Source organism: Epinephelus moara, chromosome 5 (assembly GCF_006386435.1).
Source record: "Epinephelus moara isolate mb chromosome 5, YSFRI_EMoa_1.0, whole genome shotgun sequence".
Taxonomy (NCBI): Eukaryota; Metazoa; Chordata; class Actinopteri; order Perciformes; family Serranidae; genus Epinephelus; species Epinephelus moara.
In genome coordinates this window covers 32,974,172-32,986,533 of record NC_065510.1, presented here as the reverse complement: position 1 = coordinate 32,986,533, position 12,362 = coordinate 32,974,172, and the positions used below count along the sequence as shown (strand labels likewise).

Genomic DNA, 12,362 nt, shown 5'->3' with positions numbered 1-12,362 from the left:
ATACGTCACCCCGTGTATTGTTCTGATTGGTGGTAGTGTTATCCAATTGCGTGCAGTGATATTTACAAATGCATGCTTGGTGCCGCCCCTCGAGTTGGGCCATTTTCATTACTCATGGCCAGACCCTAAATCTTTCTAGATTTGGGTCTGGATTTCCAAGCTAACAAACGTTCACCTGGACTCAGCAATGAAGTCATTAGATTTTTGGCAGTCAAAGGTCACTGTGACCACAAAAAAACATGTTTTTGCCCATAACTCATAAATTGATGTGCCAATTATGATCAAATTTCACATATGTCTAAAAGGATAAAATGTAGAAGTGATAACATTTTATATCCAAGAGGTCAAAGGTCAACCTCACTGTGACATAGTCTTCTTGAATTACACACTTCCAGCCACAGAAGGGGAAACAACTGGCCAGATCCTGAATTTGTGACACTAATCTTGGATGCCCTCCTTGAAATTGTGCTGATTGTATAGATCTTCTGTGCTGCTGGGTTGAAGATGTGTGTGATGTATCCATATTTTAAAATTTGTAGCTTCTTTGAACAACACCCATATCTGAAGCATTGCCAGCTGTCATGGCTATGTATGAATCTGGAGAGACATGAATGTAAACTGTATCTGCAACTTGACTGGTTTGCGGAGGCATGCCACCATGAGGTGGTAATTCTAGTTTATGTAATGATACTGCATCGCATTTTATGATGCTTGCAGAGGGGGGTCTTTTCAGGCAAGGTGGCCAGCCTTAAACCTTAAATTCTTGCTGTAATGAGAGTTTGTACCAGGAACCACAAAGTAATAAGCTGTGCCCGACATGATGCAATTAGTTTTCAGCTAGACTGGGGCGCTACCTCCTACCAAATTTTTCAGCACTCACCCGGCTTGACCCTGAAGCTGAAGTTTTGACATCAAAGGCTTCTTCTCCCTTGTGCACATGTACACAAACACACAAAAGTTAAATGGATGGGTTATAATCTGCATGAAATGCAAGATTACAGAGAGGACATGGTTTAGTCTGCTGCTATATTAGCACATCTGTCTCTCACACACACACACACACACACACACACACACACACACACACACACACACACACAGAAGTTTACAAAAATGCTCCATCAATGACTAACACTAACTGTAGTACTTATACTACTGTATGTTGATATTTTAGGACTGCCCTGGTCCAAACTCTCACTTTGCATTGTTCTAGTATGCATTATCAACACTTTATGAAAGCTAATTACATATGCTGAACCACAAAATCTCACCTAATCAAACACCTCATAGTGTGGGGTTAATTAAGTGTTGATAAAGACATCAGTTACAAGAGTGTGTATTTGTGCGTTTTGGTGCTAGACTTTGTACTGTATGTGTCAGAGCGATGAAGGGAAAGGTGCTGAAATCTAATGCTGGGTGTTCTTCACACAAATACTGACAGTAGAACTTGTGTATTGTATGAAACAAGCTGTTGAGTCCATGCTTGCTTGCAACTTGCTGTCAAGTTGTTGTTAGGTGGCATTCAACAACGTCACAGAGGAGAAAGCTGAAATTGTGTCACAGCCATCACACAAAGCTTACTCTCATGAATGAAAATAAATCCTAAAAACTTGACATTTGTGATGTACAGTCATAACGTTTAATTGCCAGGATAGGTATTATTATCATTCAAAGGCTACAAGACATCTATGTATTCTGCCAGAATACTGTACATGTTTCTGTGTTTGACTTTTCTTTGTCGCAGTGGGTGAATTAACAGTTTAATCAGTTTTGTAGAGTGCTCTAGATTTATGTGAAATTTTACTGAATGTATTTCTCTCCCTGTCCTCTCTTTTAGGGGAGGAGAAAGGCCGGTGTTTTACCATCGAGTATGTGATGCCCACTAACGTCCAGATGACCTCTGAGTCCACTGTTAGTGTCCTGAGTAAGTAACTTTTCACACTCCACTATTATACAAGAGAACAAGAGAACTAGAGAATGGAAAATAAAAAGTTGAAATATAGTGGGACAGGTATAATATACAAGCTTAAAAGTTACAGTGCAGTGTAAGAAATGCATAAAAAATTGGCTTAATAAGAGGCAGCGGTAAAAAAAAAAGTGGCGAGCAAAACAAGTGATACTACAATATGCAGTGGACACCAGTAGAGAGAACCCAGTTATTTCCCATGGTATTTCAAGATTTGTCATGTTGTGTTGGCACCTGTGTAGTGGTGAGTGGAACTGGTTAGATGGACTGGACCTCCAGCACATTATGCCCTCCCAGTGAACCTCATCGCTGGCAGGTGAAAAAAGTGTCTGGTAACACCATGTGTCACTGTGGCAGCACATGTCTGTCTGTAGTCCTCTCCAGGCCAGTGGTACCGTAGGGTTAACATTGACAGAGACTGCAATGCACAAGCCTCTTATTTATTTTATAATGCCAAGTCCAAAGACATCACATTTATGACCTAAATCTGACCTGAGTACAAGTCATGTGACTTGAGTCCACACCTCTGCACAACGCTGTCATCTGTGTTGTTTGTGCTATTCCTGGCCCATTCCCCAAGGCCAGTCCACTCAAGATAAGAGCTGGGTGTGTATGAAAAATGTAAGGGTGCCATTTTCATTTTGTAGAGACCCCCTGCAGCGTGAACACGCATGGATACACATGAGTACTGGTGGTGTGCCGACAAGCAGCCACTTCATATCCCATATCCCTCGTGTCTTCAAGCTGCAGTCCAAAGATAGCCTTTAAGGTCAAAGAAGTAAGACATAGTGAGACGGAGGTAAACCAGGTGGTCATAGAGGTACATTTACATGCCTCCCTCTCTGACGGTTGTCGTAACACATTCTGGGGACTCATCAACTGAAATAAACAAGTTTAGGGGAAATTAGATATTCAAACAATTAAATAAATTCATCCATTTGTTTTTGATGTGCTTATTATGTGGGCACAAAAAGAGTAAAATTTCAACACTTCAAATGTCTTTCGAGATGCAACAAATAACTCTCCTTTGATAATAACTAACAATGCAAAAGTATCAAAGGAGCGATTATTCTTTCACTTTATTAGAGAAGAAAAAGAGAAACAGAAAAAAGAAGTGGGAGACAGGAGAAGTCTTGTAAAGATATGAAGGTCAAGAAGTGACAAACTTGAACATGAAAGAATTGGCGTGAATTTAAAAGTGTAAATGTGAGAATAAAATAAGAAGACTCCCTGAAGTGACAGATATATAGGAAGAAAGGATTTAAATAGACGGTGATAATAAGAGTTAATTGGCTCAGTATTCATCCAGGCACACTGGTAAAATTACATTAATATCCTGTATGCATTAGTTAAAACTTTCCATTCAGAACTGAAGCTTTTCCTGACTTTGTTTCAGACTCAACATTAATCCAGAAAGACTTTATTTATGGTGTTGGATATCCACAGTAGAATATAATGGACACGCTTACCACACAATCCAAACTTTACCCAACTAAATAACCAGTTCCATTAAGGTTATGGCCTTAAACATCTGGTCCACTTAGCTGGAGGGGCAACATTTTGTGTAATGGAGAACACAGTGGGGGTGTGGAGAGAAGTATTACAGACTTGTTTGTCTTCTGGGAGGTGCTTTACCATTTGCTCACAGTAGGGAGGTAGTAGGGAGTTGATATAAACGAGGACCCAAATTCCTAAACCCACGTGATGCTGCCTTGACGAGTAAGACCAGCCTCAGTGGAAAACCTCATGCTGCTACTCTAAGGGAAAGCTTTCATTAAAAGTTTCACAAAGTCACTGAAAACACACACGCAAAAAAAAAAAAAAACGAAGAGAAAAAAAAGTTTATGTTAGGACCAAGTAGGAACAACTAGAGCCCCTTCAGGCTCAGGCAGGGCTGGACTGGGCCGTAATTTCTCATTATTGCCCCAGGCTTGGATCGGGTTAGGTTCTCGTGATTTGTTGAGCTGGTTGGCAGTGTTTGCTTCTGCCTCCCCATCAGTGGGAGAGATATGCATAACATGCAGCAAAGAGCGATGATCATCATCTACATGCCGCATCACCATGAACCACTAGACGCACTTAGGGTGCAGTCTGCTTTGCCAAACCTGTCGTACACGAGATGACAGACTTTTGAGTAACAGAAGGAAGACAAGAGGGAGAAGAGGTGTGAGGAAACATATCGGCCCTTAGCTTGTAACAAATGTTTTACTAATGAAAAATATTTATTATAATATATAAGTTATGATATAATATGTATATTTTTACGGTATCCTAAGAATTATGGGGATTGGGTCTGAAACTGCTGCCGTAGGTCACATCTCAAATCAAACTTTTCTTGTCTTCCTCCAGAAATGATCCGTTCTGCCACACCCTTCCCTCTGGTCAGCCTCTTCTTCATGTTCATCGGTTTTGTACTCAGCAACATCGGTCACATCCGACCCCATCGCACTATCCTGGCTTTTGTCTCTGGAATCTTCTTCATCCTGTCAGGTACTTGGTTTGGCTTTTACTCAAAACATATCCAAATAAATAAATCAACAACACAGGTACATTTGAGAAGGTGAACATGTGTTCGGACTAAGTAAATGGTGAAAGGATTTTTAATAAACATAGCTGTTATGTTGCAGAGTTCAGGTGTGTGTCACTTAAATTAAGGAAGAGAACACAATGAAACACTGTTATTGTTCTATTAAAATCTGTAATCAGTAGATGCATGGTCTGCAACAAGAGGGACACCAATCATGTACTATCAGTGTTTTTGTAAATTCCGTCTACCTTTCTCTGCATAGTCATTGGAGTTTGTGTGTTTCTGTGTTTCTCTGCCTGCCTCCCTCAGGTCTCTCTCTGGTGGTTGGTCTGGTGTTGTACATCTCCAACATTAACGATGAAATGTTGAACAGAACCAAAACTAATGAGGCATACTTCAGCTACAAGTACGGCTGGTCGTTTGCCTTTGCTGCCATCTCCTTCCTGCTCACTGAGGTAACTTAATGTTTTTCACAAGCATCAAAACGAATCCTCTAAATCTTTCTTGCCTGACCAAAACATTAGCCGTGGGTCTGTTTCTGCTTGAAACCCAGATGTATATCTACATGACACAGATTTTTTTCAATTTAGGTTCCAGACTAGAAGATTTTACTTAATTCATGTCTGTCCAGGTGCCTTTAAGATGTTATCCAAGCTCATGCTTTCATAAGTATGTGCTTAATGACAGCTCTGGCATTACTTTGCTTTTGCTAATTTACATCTCTCATCTGTTGCGTTCATTATTCAAGATACACTTTAGGCATTCAACCAACTCTTCTCATTCCTAGGTCATCAAATACCAATGCTTTGTCACACCCCTCAGTGTCTCATAGCGATGCACAAGGCACAGTGTAGTGTGTCTATGGGACGCACAACTGAAAAACAGTATAACTCATAAATCATGTAGTGAAACAGTTAAAATAAGTAAGTTTGTTACGTAATGTAACATGACTTATAAAGGTCACGTTAGTAAGTGTGTAACAACCATCTGTAAATTGCGTACAGTTACATTAAAACAACATCGACTCTTGGTTTCACACGGGACATGAACTGTGGTCTTGTGGTTGGAAGTCTGGTTTTGTTTGATCCATCCACCATCCCTCCTTCCAACCCTATGTGGACTCTCTCACTCTTTATAGTCAGTTGCTCTCAGCATTAAGTATTGCTGCATATGGGGTTTAAAATGGAGTTAAAGGGTGCCTTTGGCTTCAATATCGCATACCGTGGGGTGTTATCCAGTGTTGGTATTTGACACCCTGGGAATGATCAGGTTTGACAGATGCACTCATTTATCCTTAAATTACTGTCTAAAGACTTCAATACAAAGTCCCTTCCCTGAGATATGAACGTCTCTAATGTACTGGGCTGTGCAAAACAGCCCTGATAAAACATGATAATGTGGGGTTAGTAAGCGATGATTCATGTTTTTCTGTGTCTTTTGTTGATACTTAATTCTCCTGTAGTCAATCACAATAATCTGAAGTCACAATGACGGGAAATATTGAATGTGCATTGTTCTTTTTCTGTGAAATTGTGCATTTGATGTCATTCAAAGAGGAAAAGAGAAGAAAGAAATGAACAGATACAGCACATACACACCTGCATCCTGGCATAAACCCATTCAACTAAGCCATGATTCAAATGTTCAAGTGTTGTTGTTTTTTCAGATGGTTATTCAGCAAAGTCATGAATCATCAATAAGTGCATAATTCTCTGATTTTCCATAATTCATTTTATTTAATTCTTGGAATGAATCATTTCAGTGGTTAAAATGCCTTCATGTGTTTGGTTTAAAGTCACCTGAATTTGACATGTTTGTGAACAGAATGTGTTTTGGAGAGTAAACTGAGTGCTCCTTTGCCTCTGTTCTCCCTCAGACGGCAGGCGTCATGTCAGTGTACCTGTTCATGAAGCGCTACACAGCAGAGGAAATGTATCGGCCCCATCAGGGCTTCTACCGGCCTCGCCTCAGCAATTGCTCAGATTACTCCGGCCAGTTCCTCCATCCAGACGCCTGGGCCGGACGTGGTCGCAGTGCCTCCTCCATCTCCTCTGAGGCCTCCCTCCAGATGAACTCCTCCCACTACCCTGCTCTTCTCAAGTGTCCAGAATATGAGCAAATGTCCTCCTCACCTTGCTGAGGCAGAGGATCGGTGGTTGTTTCTATCTATCTGGAATTTGGAGTAAAATTGTCTGATAATTTGATATTATCCAGCTTGAATCGCTTTCCTCTTCTAGTGTCCTGACTATGACCTGATTCTCTCTGCCCTCCCTGCTGCCGATTTTTTTATTTACACTTTTTGGTTTTGTAGGGAGCAAAACTTAAGTTGAGGGTTAGCCAGTTCACTTTATCCTCAGCTCAGTCTTGTTTAGGGGGGAGCTGTCAGAAGACACGAGACAAAAGAGTCTGACCAGGTTGTACTTTAATCTGTTTTTCTGTAGTTTTTCAGTGACAGGTGACTAGCCTCCTGCAGAATCGACAAAGGTAAGGTGAAGTCATCTGAAAGGAGTAACTTGAGTAGCCTCAACCTGCAGGGAGAAAGTCCACTATTGTTTGTAGCACTGCCACCATCCTGATAGCTTTTTTGACAGGATTACAGCTGCACATCTGCAAACACGGAGAGTTTGGAACAGGGATTAGAACTGGATAAGCAACTGTGTGCAATGCATGCAGAGTCAGGTGTTCAAAAACACTACAGCGTGAGTTTTTAGCCACAAAGCAGAAACTAATCAGTGACATCACCTCAGGTGAAGGGGAGAGTTGCTTAAAATGATAAATCTCAGAGGGTGATTTGACCTAAGACCATTGCACACATAGTGCAGACTTGATTTCTAAAGGTTCATAAGGTTAAAATAAAACTGTTAATTTTTTTGTCTTCTACACATCGTACATGTGCACCCAGTGTGCAGCTTTCCCTCACATCCCTAGGTGTCACTCCTCAGTTGCAGTGTGCTGCAGAAAGTGGCTTTTTGCTGCATTATACTGTGTTTTCTGACACGTCACAGCTGTTAAAGACAAACTGTTTCATGTTCAAGTTTACAGCTCATGAAACACATGATGAATGAATGAATTTCAGCCACTTAAATAGATCATTTTGGGGAGTTGGATTAATGACAGATGGTATTTGACCTTCCATATGAGCTTCAATTCTTACACCACCCTCTCAGTATTTCTGTATCAGGTGTGAACAGTCAGAAGTACTAATATAACTCCCTTTAGGTCGTTTGCAGAGGAGCCCTTTATTGTTATGTAGCCACAGGTGTTTTTAAACTTTTAAAGCTGTACCTGAAGGGTGGAAGGCTTCACTTTTTTATATTTGCATTGTGACAGCCTGAGTGTTGTCACAGTTGGCCGTGACCACCTCATTTGGACATTTCACTGCTTCCTTTTATTTTGCAAGTACTGACACCAAAGGAAGGGTTTGTATTATACACTTCTAGTATAAGAAACATTGTTTTTAAAGGCCTAAGTCTGAATATATTAATGGTTATATAAACGTTGAGTGTATTATTGTATATTCTTGTAAAGGAAACAGCCAAAACAAACAAATAAATTTGCTCTCATCATAACCCATTAATATGAACAATACAGGAATGGTTTGCATTAAACAGTACAGATGTACATAAACCTTTTATATTCTCAGAGAACATATGATTCCTGTATTCAGTTGTCTTCATGGAGTTGAGGACAACAAGTGTATTTAACCCAAATAAAAAAAGAAAAGAAGCAGTACAGGGGCAGCACTGTCTGAGTGTGAAGATCAGATAAGAGTTAAAAAACATTAGTTATATGTTTAAAGAAGAACAGGCCAAAGTGGAGAAGAAGTTTGTGTAGTCGTGGGTTTTGATGGGGAATGTGAATGAGTCAGGTGGTGTTAAAGACTATTTTGACATGGAGCTGTTGTGAATGTAAGATGTGCCGAAGGAAACGCTGCTAACTGAGATCTTTCTTTTACATATGTATAGTAAAATACCTCTTTCACTGAGATATAATAACTCAAATTATAGATGCATATTTTTCTAATTTACCCCCTTATAATGACAGGGTATTCTACATACAGCTATACTGCAGTCCTTAGTGTGCCAAGAAAGAAGTTGTATCCAGGTTAAGTGACTTGAGGTTATGTATTGAATATATACATTTCATGCAGCATTAAGTGTGAGTAATCATATTACAGAGAAGCATTTTGTCTTGTGCAATAATCTTATGTTTGATATATAATGAAAATTATAATTATCGTCAGTACTTAGTGTTGCATGGTGTAACTCCACATATTATTAATGGCATGCAACATCTCATCACTGGATTATGGCATTACCACCTGCAATACATGTAAGCAAACACACACTTTAATAAACACACACAGTGCCAAGCTATGCTCACTCTGTTTTGGTATATATAGACCTGTTACATTTTATTTATTTTAAACAGTGTAAATATGAAATCATCAGTGTGTATATAGATTCATTTTTTGTATAGATGAAAGAACATGTAAAAAATATATGGTTGTTGTTGGGTAGATTCATCTGCAGATTATGTGAAAGCTGCTTTGCCTCCTGCATCACATTGAGAATGTGAGCTTTTGCATAATGTTATGCTTACATAACTGTAAAGTATTCAGATGGTGTCATCGTCAGACATGAACTGTCAATATCTGTGTATTTTTACAATCAGAGTCATTTTCATGATGTTAAATGTGCAATGGAATATGTATAATCAATGAAATAAAGTTTAATGGAATTTGATAAACAATGTGTTCCTTATTCTTGTCCATGTGTCGTAAGGCTTCATAAATGTTGATCATCACTCAGTATTTGGTTGTTCCAAAGTTGAGGCTTAAATCTAAAGGTGACCGTGCTCAGCTCACATCCCAGCTACATCAGCTGATCTCAAACAGCCCAATCAATTGATGGAGCAGCTGACTGATGGAAGGGAGTCAGCTTGAGAATGTGAATGAGCCCCTGCCTTAGGCAGGCATTAGGTTCTATGCAGGCATAATGCGCATGGAAGGGCAGGGAGGTTTGTTTTCTTTGCCTCAGGCTTGTCCTTGTTTGCACGTGGAAGGGCAGAGAGGTGTGCTCTCTCTCTCTCTCTCTCTGTGCCTTAAGGCTTTCCACTTAGGCATGTGGAAGAGGCTTTCTGCATAGGCCCGAGAAAAGGCAGAGGCCCCAGAACAGAGCCACACCACCAAATATATTACTGCAAATGGAAATAAAAATAGAAAATGTAGAAATGTGTTGTTGCATCCTTTCTCATTTAATTTTACCTTAGTTTTTGCTTTAGTTTGCTATATTGCCTCAAAGGTATCTTGCTTCTGTTTTGCTTTGGTTGTAAAAGCACTTTAGCAACTGTTTTTAAAGGTGCTACATAAATAAAAATATTATGATTATAAAGCTATAACATCTCTAAAGGTAAGATCCAGTTTTGGGGTGGTATTTATTTACATTTCTTACTATTTTTTCATGGTTCAAAGGCAAAAATGAAAAATATTGTTTGTATCACAGTAACAAAGCCCTTTAACAAGTTCTTAAAACTCAGACGGTAAGAGTAACATAATAAAAAACAATAAAGCATCCTTCAATAATTGTAGTAAAACGATTTATATGGGGTTGCTGTTATTCATTCGAGTACAAAGGACAGTAAACAGACCTGAGACGACAGATACTTAAGCCTGTCATTGGCAATGAAGCAGTGAAACCATTGATTCAAACATGTATTGTAACATATAGTCTACTATGTTATAGTGAAAACAGTCTTAGTCATATAAGCAAACTATGTGTTGTACAATATCACCCTCTGTTGAGACGGAACAGAAATGCATATCAACAAGATACTGTCGGTGCAGATGTATAACAACAGAATATCAACTACTGATCACATTGTTTTTGGAGTTTGGTCACACAACTAAAAACCTGGCTTGAGAAGATCATGTTATGTCACATTTCTTTCCCACTAACTTGCACTGTGAGAGAAAAATACTTTAAGAACAGAGTAAACCCTCTTGTGGGCTATCAAAGCACATTAGCATGGCTCTGCCCTCAAACAGAGATAAGGTTGGATCTCCGTCACAGAGAGTTAGACACAGTGTGAACCACAGCACTGCTCTGACTGTGAGAGCTGGCACTCATCCATCTGGGGGAATGGGATGTAATGGGGGCTATCAGCAGGATGGAAACAGCTAATCTGCATCGTGTACCGATGCTCCCACAAACTGAACGAGCAGTTTCATCTATTGACCTGATGTGCTGCCACTTTCCCAAATTGATTACCCCCAACGATGAAACCATATGTTGTAAAGTTCACTGTTGGTGATGATTAATGCACATTTGGTGGTAAACTCTTTAAAATAAAATGTCTCCATCCTGCTGTACTATGAGGGAATAAAGTAATTAGATGAATTATTTCTTAATCAATCCCTCTGATCTTCTGAGACTGGCTGTTGCTGATGAGAAGTGGCTCAGTACCTTTTTGACAACAGCTCCATCTAGTGTCAATTTCGTGGAGGCACACAGAAGGCACACAGGGGATCTGTGTTGGGTGTACTCGGTGCTACATGTAAAATAAGAGACACAGAGCCATTAGTCCTTTTCAGAGCGGGAGGGATTCAAGCTGATCAGATTTAATACAGTTTTTTAGAACTTTTGTTAATAAGTGCTAACCACTCTCCACCTATAGTTCAAGGTTCATCAGAAGCAGAGTAAGGAGATGGCTTCTGGAGCTTGAGCACCAAATATTTTCTCAAAAGTCCCTAAAAATACCTTTAACTTTAACATTCAGATAATAACATACGCTCATATTGCTTATCGTGCTCTGTTAGTCCCTACAGAAGTCTGATGTAATTGAGTAAACATTCTTCTTCTGGCCTAAAATTCCTTCAGAATATTGAAGAACACATTTACTTGGCATTGTTGGGGATCCTTGATTTGCAATTAGAGCAGCCCAGATTACTATGGCATGGATTCTAATGAAGCAGATTTCTCAACTAAAGATTAATTCTGTGAACTCGGCCCAGTCACCAGAAGAAAAAGTAGGCATTGTAGGCAACTGAATACCACAGATATGTTATATCTGCATGTTTCATATGTATCATATCAACGTTTCTAAAGGTATGTAGTGTATAAGCGGACTTTGTAATTGGGAGGAGGGGAGGATAGTGGATGGTGTGACACCTAAGTGACACGCCTGCCAAGCTGCAGCTTTTAGTGACCTGCTGCTGTGTTTCAAGCAGGGATAGTGACATGAAAAGCACTTGTTTGTTACTGAAACATCACTGCATTTCAAGCAGGGATTGTGTCCCCAAACCAGGTATTTTAAGCCAAACCATGATCCTTTCTTAACCATAACTTCACTGGCAAGGACACACACAATATGTCATTTGAATGTTTAATTGTAATTCAGGAAGTGGGAGGTTAAGGTGGAAGAGGAATTTCTTGTATTAGGTTGATCTGGGAGGATGTACTGGAGATGGGGCAGAGGAAGACTCACTGTGGGGGTTCTGTCCGTCTCCGTCTGTTTACAGACCCCCCAGACGGTACCTAGAATGAGACATGGGAGAGGTATGCACCAGATTGAATAAGTAGACATAAGGGGAGAAGGGAAGAGAGGATGAAAGGACCGTGCTAGGGATGAGGTAGGGAGAATGATCGGTGAAGGGAAGGGAAAGGGAGGGTGGGTTGAGAAATCTGAGACAAACAGAACAGGATGGGTTGACCAGGTATAAGTAGGCTTGGCAGGTAATTAGAGGTGTGGTTGAGGCGTGGCCCTGCTCCTGAGCCTAAGTTGACCGAACAACAGGAGGTAATGTTGTAACAAACAGATATGCGTACGCTCTATTTAAAGACTTCCTGTATATATCATTTTCTAATTATA

At 39.9% G+C, this 12,362-nt stretch overlaps 1 protein-coding gene across 1 annotated transcript in view; it reads left to right on the top strand.

Annotated features, from left to right (window-relative positions):
* LOC126390698 (voltage-dependent calcium channel gamma-5 subunit) overlaps positions 1–9,225 on the top strand; it is a 26,378-nt gene extending 17,153 nt beyond the window's left edge. Inside the window, exons 3-6 of the mRNA XM_050045118.1 lie at positions 1,838–1,924; positions 4,316–4,456; positions 4,803–4,948; positions 6,370–9,225. Coding sequence (XP_049901075.1) covers positions 1,838–1,924; positions 4,316–4,456; positions 4,803–4,948; positions 6,370–6,633 — 638 coding nt within the window. The 3' untranslated portion in view covers positions 6,634–9,225. The remainder of the gene's footprint in view (positions 1–1,837; positions 1,925–4,315; positions 4,457–4,802; positions 4,949–6,369) is intronic.
* Positions 9,226–12,362: the final 3,137 nt, after the last annotated feature.